Below are 24,375 nucleotides of genomic sequence, written 5' to 3'. Positions count from 1 at the left end.
ACCTGTGGGTACGCAGAGACGTTCCTTTCATACCTACCTACACGTGTAGACTGCCTGCAATAGAGCAAATTTAGCTAAATATCATCCACCACCGCTAAAAACCCTTTGGCCATCTTTCATACATCCATTTTAGACATAAGCACAATTCAGCAAACTTGATATGGCACACGGCAGACTGATTTTAATTTACGCAACGCAGGCGATGAGGCGTGCCGTAGCGGAGGACTCTGGGTTAATTTTGACCACTTTGGGATCTTTAATGTGCGTCGAAATCTCGTACACACGGGCGTTTTTCTTTTCGCCTCCATCAGAAAAGCGGCCGCCGTGGCCGGGAATCGAACCCGCGCCCTCGTGCTCAGCAGCACAACGCCTTAGCCACCGTGGCAGGTACACGGCCAACTTCACTGGAAAGTGATAGGTTGCCCAATTAGGTTAAGTACTTCATTGTAGATAACGGGTGATAAATAATTCCAATGGTTACTTTCAGTTCTCTTGCTCTGAAAAGGTAAATACTGCGATGAGTGTTTTGCAGCAAGCAACAATGGGGGAACCGGTAGCTTTCTGAAGCCAAGTCCAACACCACCTGAACCAAGCAAGACCCAAACGGACCCTGTTTACGATTAGTCAGAATCAAACGTGGGTCCCTCATGTTACCAAGCCAGCGTCTATCCAGTTGCACCATTCAGGCGCAATCAAAGGAAATTAGTAGTTTGGACTTTAAGTCTGGTCTAACCATGTTTCTTTTATACGGCTCTTATTCACTAATTTTCCAGGCTTGGGTTAGTTTTCAGCGTTTTAAATGACTACTTTCTGTTCATTTGGTGCTCTTAAGTTACAGTGCATTCTGTGACGTTGGGGAGAGCAAAGTAGGGACAGACTCTGCATTTTTTTTTTTGAAAGACGATGGTGGACATTGCTTTGGCGGAGTGCTGATTGTACCTTTGTACGGCACTTTAGACACAGCCCGTTTAAAACACTGGAGGCAAAAAAGATGACACAAAGGCAGCACACGACATTCAAGTAGCTCTGAACTGTAGGATCATTTTATTAAAAGATAAATCTTATATACAGAACGTCAGCTGCTACCTATGTATCTTGCATGTGTATGTATATATATATATATATATGTATAATATGTATAAGTGTGTGTTTGACAGGCCGAAAAATAAACTGGTAGCCTTCGTAACAATGACTGCTTGTTGTACCCAAGTACCGAGGGGAAAGACAAAAAAAAAAAAAAACAGCCACAAACACTACAACTCAACCTCCCCCCTCGCCTCCTCTCAGAACTGCACGACGGTACGCAAAGGAAGAAAAAAACGGAACCTACCCGACACTGCGGTCTACAACAGACTTGAAAACCAAATCACAGCCTGGAGGCACACTATCGATCACAACCAAGCTTGTAGTAGTGCAACAACGACTACACGCGGTATGCTACTCCCTTCTGAAAACACGTGCTCGGCAGCGTATAAATGCAGCAGGCGTGAGAGAGAGACAGAGAGAGAGAGAGAGAGAGTGCACTCAGAAGAGGGCAAGCAGCACTGTGCACGTGCACTATGAAGGCCCTTACAGAAGCATCTGGTACAAAACAACCACCACAAAGGGTTAAAAAAAAAAGAGCAGATCTCAAGTTTTGTTACCACTGCAGGAGCAGTTTCCAGAAAGGTTGCCCTGCACTGGTGCGACTGTTTAAAGATCAGGCCAGCTCGAGCAGGCTTGCAGGCCTGCTTTGAAAGCACGAGATTCCAATTATACGGAGCGCACGTGACCAACGTCTCGCACCCCGTTACAGCCCCAGTGGAAGACTCGACACTCCCTTTGGAAAAGGACTGCCAATAACCCCAGAGAGAATGCTTTCCTCGAATTGCATCACGTTTGGATATCCAGTGATGGAGCCGCTCTCATAAAGGGCCTCCATAATGCAACGGCACACCGACAATGCAAGTCTGTCGATCTGTACCGACCAAACAAGACACCCCCTGTGAACAAACGCGTGCATTCGAACATCAGAGCAGCTTTCTTACAACGCCACGCTACAAGGTTGAGCTCCTAAGACTCCAAGGCAACTTTTCCCTCCAACACCGCGGTCGGGAAACGGAAACGCACCCAGTGCTTGAGGCAGAGCCAGAAAAGAAAACAATGCCAACTCCTCCGTTCCCAGCCTGGGCTCTCGTAAGCGCCACTACATTATTGCACGGTTTGCTTTGCCGACACTCGCACCCAAAAACAGAGGGAAAAAAAAAGAAAAAAAGGGAAAGAAGCGCCTGCGCTTGGTTCAAATGGAATGTTGAAAAGAGACTTAAATTTAACTGCAGACTCGAAGGCGGGGAGGACTTGGAAACAGGATAACCAAGCAGCACACACACACAAGCTTACGGGTTGCCGCGTGCTTGCGCCGACTGAGGCCAAAGTCGCAAGGCATACCCAAAATCACTGCGGAACACACGCAATCGGATAAAACACACACACACAGATCCGTGTAAAATAAATACAGCACATGGAGGAGCCACATCGAGCACACCCCGACTGAAATGCAGTTAAAAAAATAATAAAACCGCCAAATTCTGCTAGGGGCGGAGAGAAGTACCTAGCTGGGGAAAAGCTAGGGATGACAGCACCCAGTTTTACGAGAGATGAAGGAATTAACGGACTACCTGACTAGACAACAAGAGAAGAGAGAGCTATGCAGCAGTCTCGCCCACTAAACCCAGTGCTCAACTTTTTAACTCCTGTGGACTGCCAATACAACTGAAATGCTGGGTTAATAATACAACACAAGAAAAAAAAAAGGGGGGGGGCACAGCTGGAGCTTCAGTACGGTAGCCACATAGCATTGCACTTTCCAACAATAACATACAATAAGGAGTAGGCCTGCAAGACCACGCGCAGCAGATATAACTTGACTGGACACTGCTCCAACGCAAGCCATTTCTGCGCATCCAGTGATATGTGGCTCGTAACAAAGCTTCAAAGCTCGCGAGAATGGCAATGCTGACTGCTCATCCATGCATCAACTACACTGAGTAACCGGCGAAGAATTAAATACCTTCGGCAAGGCCTCGACGCACGCCAAGGTTGCCTCGGGACAGGCAATATAAACTACACACCCCGCGCGTCACACAGGACGCACAAGTTCTTGGAGTGACAAACCAAAGCACGACGACAAGCCAGGAAGAATTCACAAGCCAGACAATCGAGGGCCCCTTTAGAGCATGGCTCGCCTTCTGAAGCCACCGTGGTAATTTTAAGTACCACATTAAGCTCATCATCAACCACCGTTAAAAATACTCCGAGAGAGTAGAAACAAAAGAGTATTAGCACACAGACCCCATGCCACATCTTCCATACAGGGCTTGGTAGTTACATAAAACTGCTACAATTCTTAAGCAGAAAAGAAAAAAAATTGTGCCAGACCACAATCTTGCGGAACAGTTTCCTTTTCTACAAATAGGCTGTGCTACACTTACCCTCACGACAGGATTGTTACGGCTGACCTACGATTTCCTACAAACATCCTGGGCTAGCCTTTCCGCAATGTTGAGACCTTTTAAGACACCCAGTCAAGGACTCGATTAAAAAAGAAAAAGATCTCTGGTGTGTTAAAAAATGAGAATAAAAACAGCTTCAAACCCAAACCTTCCCAGGGACTTCAGTCTTACAGACGAACCAAGCCGTAGCAATAAAAACTAAGCCCTCTGTAGAATCTCGCTAAACCTCCCAATTCGGAGAACATCACTGAACAGAAACCATGTTTGGGAATCCGAGAAAGGCAAGAGACAAATGAGAGAGAGAGCAAGGCACAAAAAGACAGACAGCTCATGATCAAGTACACGGAAAACAACACAGCGGTAAAAAAAAGAAGAGAGAGAGAGCTGGCAAACAGTGGACGCCGCAACGGTGGCATCCGGAGAGGGTGTGCGCGCAACGGGGACACCATCATCATCATCGTCGTCGTCGTCATCCTCCTCCCAGGGGCGGGCAGCAGCAGCAGCAGGCGGCTTGGGGCATCAGCAGGCGCAGTCGGTCCCCGGGCGCCTCTGCTGCTGCGAGCGGTTCAGCTTGCGCAGCGTCGCCTCGCCATACTGGATGCCCGATCCGATGCGCTCGGGGTCGAGCTCGCCTGCACCGACCAACAGCAGAGAGCGTCCTGTACAAGTACCCCAACACAGGCTACTCTAGAGGCACTCATACCAAAATAAGAGTGCGTTGAACTTACAGTCTAAACAAGTGCGCTTCTACAGCCTTCAAATACAGTCGAGCCCACTTATAGCAAACTCGATCATCACACTGATTTTGTTCGTTATATCCGCAGCCTTTAACCCTTTCCCTGTCGGGTGTTTCTGACCGTGACGCACCCCCAGTGTCAGCTTGGTTTCTAGAATGTCAGGGAAGGAGCATCGTAGTTTATTTGACTATGATAGCGTCCGGAACGTAACGCGTCAAAAGGAAAGAGCATGGCTGAGAAATTGCCTTCCAGATATTTTCAGATTGCCGCGCACGCTTCCCGGACGACGACCCCATTGTTTCAACATCAGAATCTGATGCGGTGGAACTCACACCCCTTCCTCGGATGAGAAAATCTCGGTATGCGAATACGAGCTCGGCTTGTACTCGGATCAGAATCGGAAGAACCATCACTCCACCGAAAATAACCACACACATGGAGGGAGCACTTTCACCAGCCCACACAATGCATAGAAATGACTCGCTGCGAAATCATGATGGCAGATAGAAGTAAAAATGGGATACAACAACCTCGTTTGCTGCTGACAGCGGCAAGTGAGGACACGGTGAGTGAGTGAAAGCCGCAATTGAGTCATGTTTCAGTCTACTGGAGAGGCAACGGCGGCTAACCTGGCCTGCCGCAGCAGACGCGAGAAAAGAATGATAATAATAATAAAAAAAAATACACACCTAGAAACGCGTTGCGGGCAGAACAACAATCCTTGCAACCGTAATTGCACGAGTGCTGCATGGTCACTCATCTTGACAGAGTGCAGCGCATGGAGTAACCATGCCCCCCAGCAACGAAGGGTGGGCGCTATTGCTCTGTACTCAGCAATATACTGTTGTAAGAGTTTGTGAGTGAAAATACGAGCTACTAGAAAGATTCGACAGATGGTGCAAACAGTCCATGCGTGCCCCCTTTGCACTATGGAGCAAATTTCTGACCACACAATGGAGAACGTACCGGTTATATTCTTGCTTTATTTGCTCAGCTCACCATGCGTCTCTACACACTTCACCGCACGCACTAGGTCTTTTCCAAGTGCCGGTGCTAGGCGCTGGAAACGGTCTTTAGGCGATTGTTTGCCCTTGCACAAACACTGTGCAGAGGTGCTGCAGGCGTGTAGAAAGGACAAAGTGTCTATAGCATGTATATGCAATACCGGTCACAGTATACCCACTTTTGTGCTCACGGGGTTATGACACTGTAGAGGCACACGACATACTTTAGCTTCATGCACCGTCATTCTGTATTCTCAGAGACTTGTCTTGCTCTTTCCTATCTCTTCTCTCCTGACCCAACTGGACACAAGTGCATGGGCAAACATCAACGGAAAATGCCGAAAACTCGAGTGTCGCTTATTTAGTCTCTCTACCAAAACCATTTTGCCCTTTCCTGCCTCTTATGTTTACGTTTCCTCTCACCTTTGTTTGCTTTTGCTCGCTGGTACCATACAATATTGTTGAAAAAACAACAGCGTGATCCCCTGCAGTACAGTCAAGTCCACTTATAACAATGTATCGGATACAATGATGAACAACTATGGCACCGTCCGCTTTTGAATGCTTTCTATGGTAAATTAAACCACTTATTACAATGCTCCAGTACTGCGATATCAGAACAATTGAATCCGGTTACAGCGTGCACCAAAAATACAAGCTGCCACCAGCTCTCCACACCGACCACACCAGTGGCATGCGCTGTGAGCCGCGATGCGCCTCGCATCCTTTCCACCCCTCAGAAAACGAGTCGACTGGGCCACTTGCGAGGAAGGGAGGGGAGGAGAGCAGTTTTCCTTCTGAACCCCCCCTCCCGGCGCCGGCGCTTTGGCATCGTCCCCACACCCGCTCGTGCGTTCGCTTGCTCCGTCACGTGCGCGCCACTTTGAATTTGACTGGGTGCCTCTTCAACTGCCTCTGTTTTTCTGTGGAAGAGATATTAGGGCAGATGTTTTGGAAACGTCCGAGTGCCTCACTGAAGAGGCTATTGTTGTATGGAAACATGCTGTGGACAGCGCTGGCAGTGACGACTTTGATGAGGCAGTTGCGCAGCCTATAGACTTCGCAGGAGGCCTAATGTACGATAGAGTCCTCAGGAACTTTGTATCCGCTGAAGACCTTTTGCTGCTTTCGCTCAGCTAGGTGAAGCTCTTATAGATGCTCTTGAAAAAGATGTGCGCCAGCTTTGCGTGCAGCAAGCAAAGCTGAGTGACTATGGCTTCTTTTATCAACCTTGCCCACATGCGAACAAAATGTTTTGAGGTCTGCTTAGCCTTTTTATTTCGCGACCCACTTTTTTTTTTTCATAACAATTATTGGTTATAACGATGGCATTTCCTTGGAACTTGGATATTGTTATAAGTGGACTAGACTGCACATTGGATGCTTCATAAGCGCGGAAAGCCAGTCGAGCTGGTGACTGGCGACAGCTGCCACAGTAAAGCGACGGTCGTTTTTTCGCTGTGCCCGAGCTGCACCTTCACGCACGTTCATTACACTTGAAAAGTACCGTATAAGTCGGAATATAGGTCGAGATTTTTTACCAAATATTTTACCGAACACTCACCCCTCTACCAATATACCGGTCATCGACTTGACATTACTTGTCATCTAGAAACCAGGCAGCCCATCGGGCCCATCCAAACCGCAAAGGCGCCACTCCCACCAAAATAAGACGCGCCATCATCTTCGTTTTGTTGCTTCTCCCGCTGTCAGAGGGCGTGTGTATTTTCTTCTTGCTCAAGGTAAGTTCAGCGCCAGTTTCTGCACCAGTTTCCTACAGCCTTTACAAGAAATATTATACGTATGCCCGAGCCAACAAGATGCCACATTAGCGAGGTGATCGAAAAGAGTGCACCTTCCTGGCGTAAGCTGAAGGGGCGCCTCTCCGTATGCAATGCTTGGAAGACCTTGTTTCCTAGATGCTGCGCTGTGCATCTGGAACTGGGGAATAAGGTGGCGATTTTCGTCCCCAAGCATCGCGCGATGTCGCTACGAATGGATGGCCGGCGACATCCCCAAGGCGCCTGCAAGACCATCTCTCGTGATGGTCTGCACATGGGTGCCCCCTGCTTGGCGCTAGCTTCCTGATGACATGGTTATGTGAGTGTTTCAGAAGTGCTACATAAACAACTCCCTGGACTGCCCTGAGTATGACTTCCCATGTGGAAGACAACCATACAGAAGCAGTCGTCCCACAAGATTTCGGAGAACAAGATTTCGCAGTAGCCTTAGACAAATTAAGTGCTTATAGGGCTCCTGCGCTGCCCAGGGGGCGCTGCGAAACCGGCTTCCGGGCAGTACTTCCGGGTAGTACAAAGCTGTGGGAGTCCCATGGGATCCCGTGTTGACAGATGGCGTAAAATGTTAAGGAAGAATCATTTAGTTTGTGAAAATATAAAACAAATTTTCCACTCATTTTCAAGGCATTGACAGGCCAGCAGTGTCCACTGAATCGGCTGCGCTCCTCGCGTGCGCTGGCATGCTCCTGCTGAAGCGACCATTTACAGCTACCTCAGGCTCAGCAACATTCTGTTTATGCTGCTTGTGAACTTTCCTTTGTCGTCCGCACGCAAGAAGAACAAACGATAATTATCGTCAGGAAGTTAGACCACCCGAACTGGTGATACTGACCTTCATCGCAACGATCATGACAGCTTGCTAAAAAAAGAGGCTTGTTGTAGCAGATATTATTTTGTTTAGCCTCTGCAACGACTTTCAGGGCTATTTCATTCAGTATGCCGTCATTTAAACACGCCACAAGATGATTAAAATAATCACAACCAACTTTCGCTCTGGCTTGTAATTGAAACCGCATGTACTACCCAGAGGCATGGACACGAGAGGACGCTGCACGCTGCCAAACTTCAGCGCAGGAGCCCTATAGCCTCAATGTTGTGTGCCAATTTCTTTTTCCCATTTCACGGCTGCGAGGTAAGGGGGTCGACCTATATTCGAGCTTATACAGTAATGCCACTGCCTTAAGTGGGCTCGACCGTACGGACTTTTTTTATCCGTGAAGACTGATTCACCGCACTTGCAGTACGGCCCCCTCGTTGCAAAATGCTGGCAAAACATACCCCTGGCTTCCCTCAGCCAGTTGGACCTTAGCCACTTTACGCTGTCCTTCCTGGATCATGCTGCGCAGCAAAGCCAAACCGGCCCGACATGCATGCAATGCTGGACATTGAAAGGGCGTAGTGGTTACACGGTCTGTATCACAAATGTCCTCATGTCTTTTTCATTGCTCCCTCCTGCCTGCAAGTAGACTGAAGGTGGAGCACAGTTGCCTAAAGGAATAAATAACCCGAGACAACCCTGCCCGCTTCAGCAACTGAAATGTACAATGCTCACGAAACTGTTGAACGTGCTTGCTATTGGCAATCTTGGCGGAAACCCCCCAAGCTGGCCGGTGCTCACAGTAGGTGCAGGCAACATTGCGCTTGAAACAACGATTGCCACTGCACTGTGAGGTGTGCTTGGTGCAAACGCACAACCCACCCACAGCACACTAGGTTGGCGAGGAGGTCAAAGGTCACGAAGGGAATGCGGGGTCATTTATACCGTGCTCCAAGGCTCTCATGGTGAATGTCGCACTGTTCTGACATCACCACCAGCTTCTATGCGATTTGTGATAGTGAAAAAAAGAAGAAAGAAACCAGAGGGTCCTCGAGCCTGCCTGGGTGTTAGAATCTCGTTTCATCCTTGACGAACTCATTTTTCTAGCCGGCCCCTCCTCCCCACGCCTGCTTCAAGGCTTTCAATAAGCTGGCTGGAAATGTCACACACCAAAGCCTTCTTGCACTTGGTCCTTTCTACGCAGCTCATGCTTATCGCCAAGCTCATGAACGTACACGAAAGGAAAGGTGATCAACACGGCAGCAAGCGACCGACTCACCCGACTCGATCTTGGCCAGTATCGTCTTTGCACACTTGAGGAACGCCTCCTCCACATTCTCGCCAGTCAGTGCGCTGGTCTCCAGAAACATCAGCTCTGCACAAGAGGAGAGGAGGGGAGAAGCGGCAATGAGTGTCACTGTGAAACAAATGCAACTGCTGGTGCTGCAGAAAAATGCTGGCACGAAAGATCTGCTTTTCCCTAGAAAACCAGGCGTGTGTGCGTGTATGTCGATGTGCCCCACATAGCGTAACAGGGTAGCTACCAAGAGATGGAACTAGAGGTAGAGGAAGAGCATTAACCCTTTAACCCGCAGATCAACAATATTGTAGACCCAAGAAAAAAACCACCCTAACGTAAGCTTATTTCGCTAAGTTTAGCGGCAACAGGACCCATGTTCTTCATTCCAGTTGGTAAATAAGATGACAGACGGCGCCAGTTGATGCCTTGTTGACAATAATTTAGCGGTTTGCTGACGTTCACCACCACGGCGGAATTCTGCCTCGGGTTCCCAGAGCTCCTACAAGGTAAGCAAATCGAGATTTTTTAAACACGCAGAACAAGGTACGAGGAACCCGCTATATGAATATCGTGGTGTTGTTTAGCAGAGACGCTAAGACAGCAGCCCGCTACCGCGGTCCACAAAATTGTTGGCCTGTTAGGCAAAGGTTGAGGAACGCCGCACGTGCTGTATAAAGGGTTTGGCTGCTGCATGCCTCAGTTCGGGCGCTTTTATCATTTTAATTATTGGTGGTTGTAATATTCTTATCGCAGATAAAGCCTGATCAGCTATTGCGTGGGCACTCAGAGCCATAACTACTTTGCAGTTTTTCACAATCAAAGCTTTGGGCCGCGAATATGGTATGTTTGAGAGTGGAACGGAGCCAGTGGATTTTCGTGTAACTCAGTGATCTGTTTCTTTGCAGGAATGGACAGACATCTTCTATGGAAAGCGGAGAACAGAAAGGGGTGTTGCTCTTGTTCTGCAGCATCCAAGTGGCTCTGAACTTGACTCCAATGATGATGACTCAAGTCATAAAACTGTGCACGTGGATACCTCAGAAGCGCCACCAAACCACGCTGATGGCTTGACCAGATGCCCTGATCGCTCTAAGAGAACCAGTCTAGGGCTCTCAAAATGATCACTGTCGGTAGTAGCTCCTGCCCTCCATAAAAGAAAGCAAATGGCCGCAATCGCGTCCTCGTGCCCGTTTCGGACGATGATGATGATTGCGACAAAGATGGCACTTTCCGATTTTTGCGTATTCTTTGGACGTTAGCATAGGAAACGCTCGGCTTCTCTGCAAGGGGGACTGCTTTGCCCTAAACGAAAAAACTATGCCTCTCTAAGATTTTCGCCTCTCGGTTTGCAAATCACAGAAACCAGCGAACCAAGTTCTCATACCAAGCACAGTTGGAAGACCTCGCATCAAAGCCCTGATGCTTTCTGTCCCCAAGAGGAAACACGCAATGGCTTCTGGTGATACCTGTTACGACAAGGCCAGCCACTGGCCAGTTGCAGCTCTAGAACGTGCCTTTGGTTCTCCGTCGCACCAAGGAAAGCAGACAAGAGGTAGCTTCGCCAATGTGCTGCAAGGGCGTCTCTGGATTCAAGTGCGCTAAATGCGGTGTGAAGAGCGGAAACAACTGCTTTCTGACTTTTCGAGCCCGCTACCATTTGGTGAAAACTGATAAAAAAAATCACCAGAGTAAATGCGTCAGAAAGGTCGATAAACAAAAAAAGTTTTTTAAGCCACGCCTTTTTACCGTTAACTGGCAGATCAACAAAATTGTTGACCTCCGCTATCTTTTTTAGTTTTTTATGAAACATCATGAAACTTGTTTTGTTGGTTCTGTGGTTGCTCTAAAGAAGAAACAAACCAGCAAAAAAAATTTTCCGCTGTTTTTTCTTATCTTGCCAGTTAAAGGGTTAATGCAATTGAGGGTTGAAATTGCTATTCGGAGGCAAAGAATGGACTACAGTGTAGCAAGACGGGGATGGCTACCTGCGCGGGCCATAAACACGCTGGTATATATATATACCTGATTGTAATTGAGAACAAGGGGAGCGCTGAATGAACACAGGGAGGAAAGAATGCCAGTAATCAAGACCACCAAGTAGGGCACAGGGGGATATATTTAGGCATTTCTTTTGTTGGGAAATAGAAATTTCAAAGGGTTCAAGTGGGAAACAAACATGCGCCTCAGGTGGGACCCAAAACCACAACCTTATGATCAGGTGTCAACGCCTTATCAATTCATCTATCATAGCGGCTGTATATATTCCCACTTTATGGGGTATTTATGTTAAGGTAACAGTACCCCACACTTGGGGGTAGTAGCCAGCGCCACTATGAGAACTCAGTGTGAAGGGCACCTTCTCCTTAACCCTTGGTCCGCAGCTTGAGCATCTACAATGCGACAGGAGCAATTGACTAACAGGTAGCCCTCAATATGTATGTGCACGGCATCCACTATCAGCAGCAATGCAACAGAAGGGAAAGACACTGAAAGAAAAAAGTGGAGGGAAGGAATAGGAGAGCCCGCACAGTGCAAAAGAGGTGCACAGGGTGTTGAAGGTTTCCCTGATGAGTTCTGTAACAAAGCACAAAACAAACCCAAAAGAGGTCCGATTGCCATTAATTTCATTCCAAATCTGACATTAGCCCTTTGTGATAAGTCAAAATGGCTCTTACATCATCCATATGGTCATAGGAACAGACTGCAATACTTTTCAGGCCACTGAATACCCACTGAATCCGCCGCAGTGCATGATCCCCTACGACCAGTGTGCTCACAGCGCCCTCAGCCTACTGTTCGTCGCGTTGCGACTCTGCTTTGGAGAGTACCCGCTCCAGCAACTCAACAGCATTCTTGTACGTGCCCACCAGACAGCAGCGACGACAGCCAGGTGTGGCTTTGCACGTACTTGCTGGAAGTGCCAAGAAGCCTACCGCAGCAAGCGCGAAAATGACGAAAAACTGCGCAGGAGGCATCGTCACTTGGCATAGAGAATGCGCTCAATGTTCCTGGCCACTGCCGGGCACACATGCTGAACCCACCGTGGGGCAGTGTGGCATGATTTCGACCAATTTTCTCTGCTTTTTGGTGCAGTAAATGACGCAGTTTGTGCAGAAGTTCAAACCCAGATTTTATGCATGCTCCCCGAGCTCCCCGAAATCTCGAGAACCCCCCCTTACCGTTCTCTTGGGCGAAGCGGCTGGCCTCGAGGAAGGTGACCTCGCGGTCGTCCTCCAGGTCCTTCTTGTTGCCCACCAGCAGGATGACGATGTTGGGGCTTGCCAGGGTGCGCGCATCCGTCAGCCAGTTCGTCAGAGCATTGTACGTCTCCCGGCTGCATGCATTGGCGCCACTAATCAGTTTTTACGGTTTCTACACTTCACCAGAGGCCTCATCATCTTCTAGAGGATTATGCCGCAAAGAAGAACAGTTGCATTTGCAAGAAAATTGAAGATATACCTCAGTCGTGATGGGGCAAGTTTGCTTAGTGGTACAGGAAATCATTTTAAAGGGGCCCTGAAAGGCGTTTTGAGCACACTAAATTGACTAGCGCAATCGTTAGATTGGGTCGTCAACATCATCTGTGCCAAGTATTACTCTTTTACGCGCAGCGGAAAGCTCACACTTTTGTTGCGAAGTTAGTCGCTTTTTTCTCACCCTTTCCTTCGTGTTTTTGGACGCCGCCATCTTCACGTCTACATCATCGATTCCCAGATGTTCGTCATGAGCTAGACATCCTGCTATTGGGCGGCTTTTTCACGCACTTCCGGCAAAGAGATGAGTCGTCTGCTCAGCGTCGGCTCGCCGGCTGATCTGCCAGCGGAGTGCCGGAGTGCTTGGACATTTTACGACAAACGAAACAAGTGTAAACAAACGCTTAACCGTTTGTATTAAATGCAACAGGGCCATAACACGACATGAATATTCTCTTACTTGAGTACGTTCCATAAAGAAAGCATTGAAGCACCGTGGCACTTCTTTCTTGCAATCGCAGAGAACGCCCTGAGCTGAATGCCCGGGTTTGACGCACACATTTTATTCAACTTCCAAACAATCCAGAGATGCGTTTCGAACGAACACAACGTCACAACATGCATTGCAAGTCTGAACCGCGATTGACAGACGATGGGTTGCCTCCTCCTGCCCGTCGTAAATTCGGCACTCACCTCGCGCGCGGTTTGCGGGCACGAACAGCACACAAGCCGAGATAGCTTTTAGCCACGCACACTGCACATACCCCATGCGAGGTTGAGTCGTACGCCGCTTGAGAAAGATAATCCAGACCATGGGAAGCACTATCCACCCGCAGAAGCACAACGTCGCATTTCATCGCGAAACAAAGGCGTCCACAACACACACACCATCGCCTCCTGTAATGCCAAACGCATCTCGCACTTCCAAATGGGAGTGAGTAGTATGCCTGCAGCGCCCATATGCCGCGAGGTGGGGCCCCAAGCTGAACCGGGATCACGCAACCGTAACTGACTTCTAGAGCGGTTTGTGCCTTGTTGCCAGGGCAACCGATGTTTGATATTGTCAAAGAAATGGTGCTCGCTCCAGCGCTAGAAAGCTCAGAGCCGCGCCGGAGCATGTTTTGCCAACGTTGCCGCTCTCCACCACGCGTCGCCCCAAGCTGAACTGGCGTTTTGTGCACGGGTTCTGTATCGGTCACATGCCGCCGGCAGGAATTACCACCGCCACAAAATAAGACCCGGCACCAGCGGGGCCACATCTAATACGGCGCTTTTTGGATAAACAGTGCGCTGTGCATCCAAGGGGGCGAGCGCAGGACCCTCCCCGTGCGGCTGCGAGTTCGCCGCCGATAAAAAGTCGCGTGCCGCCGATAGCAAAGTTCTCCAGCAACGTACACCGCGAAAGGGCAAGGCCAGGCCGCCGCACACATGGGGCCAGATTTTTCGTTCGCTTTTCCAGCCTTGAGCGGAGTGTGGGATTCATGGTGTCAACAAAGCTTGCCCGTAGCAGACGGCTGTGTGAGCAGCGCAATAGCGGAAGTACGTCACCGCCGAGGAGCGCAGCATCATGGGAGGGAAGGCTCTCTCGCCGTCAACAGCGGAGAGTAAGTTGAAAGGAGGAGGAAACGCGGCGCGGAGATAATGCGCGGTTTTTGATTTACGATTTCTCAGCTAATACTCATCGCTTCAACAAAATTCTTGCGGCAAGAGATTGATAATACATTGCTTTATTTGGTTACATGTACATCCACGCATCGGCGGAAGGTATTTCAGGACCCCTTTAACAGGCTTCTTTCTACTGTACACGAATGAGTCTTTTTGAGAACCTGCCTGCCCTCATAAGTTAAGCCCCATGAAAATTTTTTGTTGTGCAGGCATCGCAACGTCCAGCGGTGGCTGCTGGCAGAGATAAAAGCCCTTCCTAAAACCCCCTTCTCCCTAATTTTGAATTACGCTGCATTGCACCTTATAAAAATAAGAATCTTTGTTACGAGCTGGAGTGAACCATATAACCCGCTACATTGAAGGACAAAAAACTGAGAATGTTTCGCTAACTGCAGTTTCACGCAAGCAGCAAGATGTGACCACGCTTGCCCACACTACAGAGCTAAGGTTAACACACACCGTGTGCACTGGCAATACGATGTACCGCTGCAGAAGTAGGTTTGATGCAGGGTTTTCAACCTCAACCTTCCCCAACTTCAAAGCGTCACCAGCTCATTGAAATCCAGACAAGGTGGCTTTGCTAATCTGCTGAAAGACCCAAAGAAAGCAGCCAAGGCAGGACCTCTGCTGCTATGACACACCCACACACAAGCCAAGCTTATTTCTGTTTTGAGGAACAATGAGGCATTGGGCCATTAATGAGGCCACCAGGACAAAATGCACTTGTGTTCAATTGGAAACAACTTGCCTAAGGTAACTCACTCAGCTCCATTCGACACAAAAGGCATTTTCTTTTAAGTGAAGAAAAAAAAAACACAAGAAATATTAAGAACTTTCAAATTTCACGCTACAGACGTAATACCGGCAGGGGTGATGCAATAGCAGTCAGCAGCACGAATTTTTTTTTTTTTATGAGTGATTGGTTGATTGTAGGGTTTAACACGTTGACGCAACGCAGGCGATGAGGCGCACCGTAGTGGAGGGCTCCGGGATTAATTTTGACCACCCGGGAAGATCTTTAACATGCGCCAAAATCTCGTGCACATGAGTGTTTTTGCTTTTCGCCTCCGTAAGAAAAGTTACCGCTGCGGCCGAGAATCAAACCCGCGTCCTCGTGCTCAGCAGCACGCCTTAGCCACTGAGCCTTTTTTTCTTTTTATCAGTGCATTAACTGCATGTTAGCATTCAAGTGACGCAATCAAATGGCCCAACCATAACTGCCCAGTAATGTTTCTTGGCAGTGGCGCAAGTAGGCAGCTACCGATCGCGCAACAAGGTTCTGCGATGCCAGAGAAATGGCCAGAAAGTAACTGGGGAAGTTGCCACTGTACTGTCCGTTTCCCTTGATATCTCGATTATTTGTTTGAATTTTGTGACAAAATTGCCACCACTGTTATCGGGACACCGCAGCCTTTCCGACGAACTGAACTTGTGTTTCGCCTTCGTCCCCGAAAATGGAAGGGGGGGGGGGAGAGAGCAACACAACTTCCGCCAAAAGTGGACTATGCACACGCCCCAGTCGCACCCGGTCCAAAAGAATGCCACGACCCACACAGTACACTAACCTTGTGATGTCGTACACCAGCAAGGCACCCGCAGCTCCGCGGTAGTAGCTTCTGGTCACAGACCTGGTAGCAGGGACAAAGAAAAACACAATTCCCCACTCAATCACTACAGTCTTTTTTTAGGCTCCATGTTTCGCAAAACGGGCACGTTTTAGGTGCCGTTTACTAAGACATCTTTTATTTAGCACAGCGTAGTGTATGGTCATAAGTGGGCACCAAAGCCGTTATCTTGCTTGCACTGCACACGTGATGTAGCTGGCGTTGTAACTTCACAAACTGAACACGAAATGCCTGTGAATTCTTTTGGCTCTGCACAAGGTATGGGTTAAACAGTTGTGGGGCTCTTTGCTTCCCTGACAATGTGCCGACAATAGCAGCAGCTTTGGCACAACTGTTGCTGCCAGTAATAGCCACAGTTTACCAGGCACCAAAATATGCATCTGAACGGGTTGCTGCTCCCATCACAAATCCCACCCCTCAAAAGAGTACACACCCAAGAGAACAATCAATTGCAAATACCTCAGGTGTTTGCCTGCCTGCCACACAAATGTTCCCAGGAGCAGAATTCCGAGTTGTAGTTTTAAAAACATCCATTTCGTGTTCATTTCAGTTGTGACGTAGTTGCACTGACATGCACAGAAACAAGACACCCCGCCCTGCGTTGCTTGTGCAGCTCATTAGCGCACGCTCGAAATGTACAGTCCGAGTTGGAGATGAAATGGGCAAAACTCAAAATTTTCCGTTATGCAAGTCCCAAGTTACAATACCTGCTTCCCCACTGGCCTCATTTTCTTCCTTGCACAGAACACTTTCACATGTACATGCTTTTCATTTTAGAGGGAAGGGGGGGGGGGGGGGGGGGATGTTCCACGAGCCACGAAATCAAGAAACTTCCTTCCAGCAAAAGCTTTACTGGAATCCATATGTACAGGGAGGATTAAAAGAAATACGAATGCGCACAGCCTTCGACTTATATTGTACCGTATGGCTGTAAATTCGGTACCCTGCACAAATGCGCCGTTCTTGCTGATATCTTGAGAGGGTAGCCTACTCTTAGGGGAAGTGTTTGATCAGGTAGCAACGCCAGTAATTTATTTTGAGGCATCTGCTCACCAGATGCTCAGCCCTACTTTGTTCGTATTTCTTTCAATCCCCCCCTGTACATCACAGGGTAAAAGTGCCCGTTATTTGGTTGTTGCTCCAGTTGCTTCATCTTGTACTCATTTCCTTCTGAATGTCCCTGCTCTGAATAAACACTTTTTATCACTGCTTGTGCCCCTTGTCCTCATTCCCTGCGCCAGTACCTGCAAAGGCGTTTTTCTTTTTCTTTTTTTTCACGTTAGCTAACTTTCCAACCTGACATCATCCTACAACACACCTTGCGTTGTTCAATCAGTGAAAAAGTGTCATAACCATTCAGTCAGTCCTCCAAATTATTATTAAAAAAAAAAAAACTGCATGATGATAGACAAACATTTAAACACACACCCCCTGTTTCCAGTACTGTACAATCGCAGGTGACAGCGAATGCCACATGATGGCGCTGCTAATGTCAGGCCAGACATACCTGCATCACATTGTCAAGCACAGAGGACGCTTCAAGGGGACGCACTTTGCTACTTCTTTAATTGGCATTCTCAAATTAGTCATGCAGGCCACAAGGCATGCCTCTAAAATACACGTCTTTATGTCAAAGGCCGCAACGTATTTACCAGGTCCACCTTTAATCAGCTAAAGCTATCTAGTTGCGGTGGTGTCTAACTGCATGACCGGCTCTGGAGGCCCTAGGTTCCATTTGCATCCTGACCTGAATTCCCCCTACGTATTTTCCTTTGTCATGCAAAAGCGCTGAAGGGCTTGTGTGCGGGGAAAAAAAAAAAATCAAGTGAATGGTGTTGGCATATGAGACAGAAAAATGGCTCCTCGAGCATTCCAAAATACGAGGCCACTACCACCGCTCGGCAAATGCTCAAGACCTGCTCCGAAACGAGTCCAAGCAATTGAGATAAGCACCCCTACAACGTGAAGTTGTTGACACAAAACAGCAAACAGCCGAGCAACTCGACAGTGGTTGACACCTGCTCGAGCAGCGCTACAAAGCTACCTGCAACGCACGATGCATCAGAAACCTCTTGTCCAAGCGACAGTGCCGCCAGCTTAACAGGCAGTAGCGCACAAACTGCCTCCGCAATACGGCACACAGACCCTCGCTCTCAATGAGTCCTGCAGCAACGGCGGAAGACAGCTAAGTGGCCCACCTGTTTGCTTTAGCAACCTGCCACCAGTACGGAAAGCCACCAGATTAGAGCAACAAGATATGCCTCACGCAATCAGGTCTGATAGCATGAACGGAGGGCGAAGCGATAAGCTAACGAAAAAGTTCCCAATGGCTGATAAGTCTGGGTGGTCTCCGACGTTAAGCTAAAATGTCGCTGTACTGTACCGAGACATCCGAAGACAGCTGGGCCAAGAACCTGAACATTATGGCTGAGAAGGCCATTGAAAATAAGACATAGGTTAAAATTTTTACAGCCAATAATGTATTTCACCATATAGGATACTCAGCAGACTTTTAATTAACTTCCATTTTTAGCATGCACGAATGTTAAATGGAAGTTATTCTTCCTGTACACAATTACTGAATGGAACGGCTTGCAGGTTTCATGAGATTCTGATGGAGACATTAAAGATATCCTGCTGCCTTTTCTTTTGTGTAGATCTACAGTTCTTTCCCTGGTCCTCTATTTTGACTTTGCTGGAGCCTTAATCGCCTGCCTGCTGCAGCTACACTATATTTTTATGAGCTGCTTTCCTTGCTTGTGTCATGTGCATGCGCGCATTTTCCCAGAACTTGCAATACTGTAGTTAAAACGCTCGATCGTTCGGACAGGTGCTTATCAGCAAGCAACTGTTTTCACCGCTTCGTACTAGCACTTTTGCGGTCTTATATTTCTCTCTGAATGTGTTCCTTGTACACTATGGCTAAATGATCTTTTGAATCGAAAGAAGCTGGTGCTTCAGTACGTAGAAAATGCGACATTTAAAGCGAGAGATGGTGCACAAAATTGTTGACATAAAAAGACATACATAAAAGAATGTGCAAATGAACGCCGAATTTCCCAGGGGAACCCCCTAAAACAAAGTAAAGTAGTTGAGTAGAAAAGAAATTTGGGTCTGAACGGAATTCCAACCCCGGGTTTCCGAAATGCGATACGAGCACCACACCCCCTTAACGTCTTGACAGCTCAGTGGCTACAAAAGACAGAAAGCACGTGGGACGTGTACAAAAGTGCAAACTAACAACTGCTTTTTGTATGCACGAAAATACGAATGGTTCAGAAGGTGGTAGTGAGAGTAAAAAAGCAACAATGAAGCGACATAGAAATGTGCGACTTTATTCTACAGTAAGTGTTATCTTTCACTGTGATAAGATAACAGCAGATGTACTGGTGCATTTGTCCGTTACGGAAAAAATGTGGCAAGCTTTACTCACTGGCCCAACTGAAGGTGACCACAAATTTTCCAAACAGGTCGACTGCGTCAGCACACCTGCTACAAGCTTATCACAGTGTAAGATAACACTTATTAACGATGTCAGGAAGTGAAGTCATACATTTTTACGTCGCTTCATTGTTACGTTGCTTCATTGTTGCGCTTTCTCCCTCAACACTACCTATCCAACCGCCTGTATTTTTGTGAATAAAGAAGTTGTTGGTTTGCACTCATTCTGTATGCATCCCACGAGCTTTCCTCATTCTTTGTTGCCACCCATCGTAGTCTGCTGTAAATTAGTATCTTCCAGCCTTCATCCTAGTGTTGCTGGTTCAAGGTGGACCTAGTAAATGTGTAGCAGCCCTCGACTCAGAAACACAACACGTGTTGAGGGCCTACATGAATAACTCGAGGATGCTAATTTCAGGAGTAGCAACTGGACGAGTAGCAAAGTACGTTTGAGCTAAACGTCCTCCCTGCTTGGCTAGCAACGGTAGTTTCATCACGCCGCATCCACTGAAACCAGTGATAGATGGCGTGCCAGCAAACAAAGGATTGGCACGAAGGCAACCACCATCTGTGAGCTTCCCCGCTATTGTGCCATTCAGTCCCAGAGTGACCCACGCAGCCCACAATCGCGGTACGGTGCCAAGCCTGGGGCGTGCCTCACCTGAATCGCTCCTGCCCGGCCGTGTCCCAGATCTGCAGCTTGACCGACCGGCCGCCCACATTCACCACCTTGGAGCCAAACTCGACGCCAATGGTGTGGTTCGACTCGGCTTTGACTGCACACACCGGGGGAGGAGAAGGGGACCAAAAAATAAGCGAGGAGGACTCAAAGAATAGCACGCGTGCTGGGCGTCACAGCCCAACATCTGCGACAAACAAGCACACCCAAAGGGGCTTCCATTTTCGCTAAGTGACGCACTACTCTCAACTGGCAATCAGGGTTCCAAGCTGCGCCTGATGTCCCTCCATAAGGGCAGCCACGGTTTCAATAATGGTAACGGTAAAAGTACGGCAGCACCAAAGCCTAGGAGCAGGGGGGTCCCTTATATCGCTAGGTTAATGTGAACTGCTCCCCAAATACAACCCAGCTGCCAAAGTTGATTGTCAGGAGGAAGAACACACACACACCACCATATAGAGGGTGGGAAGCGCAAGTCCGCTTGAAACAATATCCTGGATCTGTTCAAACCTTCAGACGGGGCGGGTAGTAATTTCACAAAGATACAAACCCATGCAGTCCCAGCAATGCTTGTTCAGTTTCTCATCCGTAAGGGCTTCACAAGTACAATAATAGGCTGAGCCACACATTGCCAATGTCTCTGCCTGGCTGTATGTGCGCCCTCAGTACGCGCGTAATAGCAGAACTCTTCCCAGTATCCCCGCTGACCCTCCCCCAAGACATGCATTGCAGGGCTTAGAAGGCAGAACAAGGGATGCAGGGGCAGTTCCCTACGCTCAGCTTCTTTAATTACTGATTCCGCACTGTCCGTTGGCAGCCAGTTTAGAATTAGCTAGAGACAACCTGGGAACAAATGTTTTAGATTCGCCAATCATAAAGCGACCTATACACCTTCATATCCCCATGCACGACGCGCCTTGTTTTTTCAAAGCATTCTGCCGATCCAAAAAGAACATTTCATCAGGACATTAGTGTCCTGGCATGATTAGCTAAGCTTTTTCATAACCTCATCTTACATTCCCTGGAAACTCATCTTTACCAGCGGACACATCCGGAACCATTTTCAACTGCATGCACCAACGACGTACACCACTACACAGTTTCTGAAACAGAATGTTGTAATTGTTCAAGCCACTCATTAAAAAGAAGCACTATCATTATGTTATGTGTTCGGGTGCCTATCGCAAACTTTGGCTAGAGAAAAAATGCCAAACGACCATTGCTACGAATTGGTTCGACACTGCTCTAGGCAAGGAAGGTTTTTCTTATCACCGAAGAGAGAGACAGACCCGTGAATCAGAAACTAGAAAGAAGAGTCAGAAATTGAATTGCTTAGCGTTAATACATATTTCGTAGTTTTTTTTTTTCCCTCGGACGACGGTCATGTTTCTCGCAGCCGGAGAAAAATAGGCAAGTCCGCACGTTAAGACACTAGTGGAGCTTCTCACAAGAATGCTATCGTGGTTAGGGGCACACTTACACTTGTTTTCAATGAACTGGTGCAGAAGACATGACTTCCCGGTCCCCGCGCTGCCGATCACCAAGAACTTGAACAGGTAGTCTGCGAGGAAAAGAGATAAATGAACAGCGCGTTCAGTCGCGAGCAAGCTGCAACAAAACGAAAGCGTAATTTTACGCGACAACAAATACCGGCGCGACTACAGGTGCTATACGCTCGCACAAAGCGCCTAATCCCCGCAAACACAATTACGGCCGGTCGGGATCCGGAGAGGCTGGCCCCGGAAGCGATTAGCTCTTACGTCACAAAGCGTGTCAGCTGGTTGAACACAAGTGGTGCACGATAGAGAAGCAAGCGCTGTCGCTACAGTCAGGCACCCCGACGATTCGTCTTTCTAGTATACCCGTACAAAGGCACAAGAGACGGTCACTAGCGATTTTGACAAGCAAGGACAACCGCGTGAGCAACGACTTCGGTGCACTTTTTACGCAGCCAGCTGCGCGCTACGGGGGAAAATACTGCACGTGATAACGCGAGTGTTATTGCATCAAAAGCGGCAACGACACACCACGCTTTCGGATCACCACAGGGGGGTTGAAAAACTGACTGCGAGGCACGCTGGGTCAGAAACCTATCACAGAGAAAACGCGCGATGTCTGGAAATGATTCGTGGATCGAAGAAAATCTGAGAAAGAAAGGGCAAGGAAAGGCACGGAAATGCCGAGGAGACAGAAACAGACACGCTCCGTACCCGATTTCCTGCGCTTTAGCATCGCAGACGACGCCACGGTTTCAGCGCAGCAGTAGGAACGAAGGAACCGCGCCCTTTAGGAACGAAAAAAAAGGTATTAGGTTTAGCTTTAACAGACTAAGCGCCGTCCGGGGATCCTCTCCGACGTTGAGGAACAGAAAACGGCGTCCTAAAGAGGTTATCCCGGCCGAAGACGGCGCAGCGGCCGCCGTCGCAACAGCGAAAACGGTCGTGTAGGCCTACTCCGGAGAGATTCCGCACACACAGCTGGCGGAATCGGCGGTAGGGGGGCAAAGCGAGCGCCCGTGAGACTTTGTTTTCTTCACTTCGAACGACGACCGGGCAGGCTTAGATGGGGGGCGAGCAAAAACCCGCTACTCACCGTAGGTCTCTGACATGCTGCGCGGCGATGCCAGTTTTCGGGCATCAAATTCACACAGCGCCCCAACAGCGCATCAAGTCCAGTACCGACCGCCGACTCCGTTTTTTTTTCGCCGTCTGCGAACCGCGACGACAACCCCTGGCGGTTTTGATAAGCAACCGAAAGCCAGTGTAAATAGAGGAGACACTGGCGATGACGTCACACTTTTTTTTTTTTCTGTAAACAGTAGAAATGGCGCGGTAAGCCCAAACAGGTTTTAACTTCGATTTTATTTCTGGGAAACTCAGCTACCACTGAACAACGTAGCCACAACTCTCGTTCAACAACACGAACGTGCGGTGGTTAAATTAACACTGCACTGGCAGACGCTCTTCAATGAAATTTCTCGGGGTGGAGTGTCATTTCTTCCACGAGGCACTCGTGCACGAAGTTCACCGTCGCCGCGTCTGTGTTGGCAAGGTTGTAGCTCACAAAAACCTGGCAGCCCGTACGCTTGCTCAGTTTGGACGCCAGCGCATTTGAAGTGGGATCCGAAGCGTCGCCCATGAGGTGGCTCGCAATGGGCGCCTTCTCGTACGCCGTAGACATGGCCACCGATAGGTTGCTCATGGTCCGGCTCTGAGAGCCGATCCACAGGAAGAAACTGGAATCCATGCGAAGCACCAGGAAATGGACGGCAGCCCCGTTGAAGTGACGCGAGAATTGATAGGTGCCGAATCCCAAATCCACTGGAGGAACCTCGGCGGCGGCGCCGTTAGAACAGGAGGCACTGGCAACACTCATGACATCTGCTTATCCTTTCCAAGAGCGAGGGAGTCCGATCTACAGTCAACGGATCGGAAAGAAGCGACGCAAGCAGGTCCTGAACTCGAGTCCAAGTTGTGGCGGCCTCACGAAAGCTGTATGGGCGCGGCCATCTTGTTAGCAAAAGCGCATGGACGCACCCAACAGGTTTTGCTTTGTATCGCCACGGCATGTGGCGCCCTCTTGTGTACAAACACAAAAGCTGCAGAAAACGACATTTGTTTTATTTCTTGTTTGTTTGTTTGTTTGTTTTCCTAGTCAGAAATAATGCGATTCAACTTTTTAGGAGAACCGAAATTTTAAAGAAAGTTTTTCGAAACATTGCAAACCGTAAGGTGCGTTGCCTAGCGTCAGACCATTGTCCTCTTGCCGGCGGTAAATTTAAACATGAATACTTCGAAAGCTCGCACCACCATGCCTTCAATATCATAAATCTTCCATGCTCCCCTAAACTGATCCGTGCACAACATCAAGTTGATCAAATAGTTGCATATGCATACAGTGACAAGCTGCCACATGCCTCAGTTTCCTGTCCACATTTGCAAGGCACGGTTGCACATTGCTTTCGGTTACACTTCTGCATGGCAAGGGCACAGGATCGACTGCATGGCTTGCAACGGTCGTATCGATGAAGGGCAAAAGCGGAGCGTTGCAGCATGAGACAGTGTTGGCTTCACAGGCGGAGTTACACAAGGTGCACATAGAGAGAAAGTGTGTGTGGCGGTGTGTCGCTTTATTATTCGGGGGAACAAAGGTGTCAATATGCCCTTCCTCTAGTCACGAGGGCCTGCCATTTGTGTATTATGTCACGGGTAGTGGCCGCGTTGTCAAGTACGTCGTTGCCAAATATTCCTTAGGTTCGGCTGAGGGGCAAGTGCTTGCAAAGGTGCGGGTAGGAGGTGATGCGTTCAAGGATGCCTCTCTCGTTCAAGGAACGGGACAAGAAAC

At 48.6% G+C, this 24,375-nt stretch overlaps 2 protein-coding genes across 3 annotated transcripts; both read right to left on the bottom strand.

Annotated features, from left to right (window-relative positions):
* Positions 1-1,021: 1,021 nt before the first annotated feature.
* Rab4 (RAS oncogene family member Rab4) lies at positions 1,022-22,782 on the bottom strand. 2 transcript variants are annotated; one of them, XM_077681233.1, is made up of 7 exons: positions 22,624-22,782; positions 21,512-21,592; positions 20,014-20,128; positions 15,852-15,914; positions 12,328-12,482; positions 9,128-9,223; positions 1,022-4,123 (listed from the first exon to the last, which is right to left on the bottom strand). In XM_077681233.1, exons 1-7 carry the CDS (start codon positions 22,637-22,639, stop codon positions 4,011-4,013), a joined length of 639 nt encoding a protein of 212 aa, XP_077537359.1. In that variant the 5' UTR covers positions 22,640-22,782; the 3' UTR covers positions 1,022-4,010. The 2 variants fall into 2 exon arrangements, with proteins under 2 accessions (XP_077537359.1, XP_077537358.1); XM_077681232.1 differs by lacking the exon at positions 22,624-22,782 and adding an exon at positions 22,242-22,469.
* An 87-nt stretch (positions 22,783-22,869) lies between these two features.
* LOC144149595 (proteasome assembly chaperone 4-like) lies at positions 22,870-23,563 on the bottom strand. The gene has a single exon (XM_077681235.1). The coding sequence runs from the start codon at positions 23,404-23,406 to the stop codon at positions 22,996-22,998; it is 411 nt and encodes a 136-aa protein (XP_077537361.1). The 5' UTR covers positions 23,407-23,563; the 3' UTR covers positions 22,870-22,995.
* Between the last annotated feature and the right edge of the window lie 812 nt (positions 23,564-24,375).

This window comes from Haemaphysalis longicornis, unplaced genomic scaffold (genome assembly GCF_048455015.1).
Source record: "Haemaphysalis longicornis isolate Haplotype H1 unplaced genomic scaffold, Haemaphysalis longicornis Haplotype H1 scaffold_8, whole genome shotgun sequence".
NCBI classification, from domain to species: Eukaryota; Metazoa; Arthropoda; class Arachnida; order Ixodida; family Ixodidae; genus Haemaphysalis; species Haemaphysalis longicornis.
This window is presented reverse-complemented; position numbering and strand designations above follow the sequence as displayed.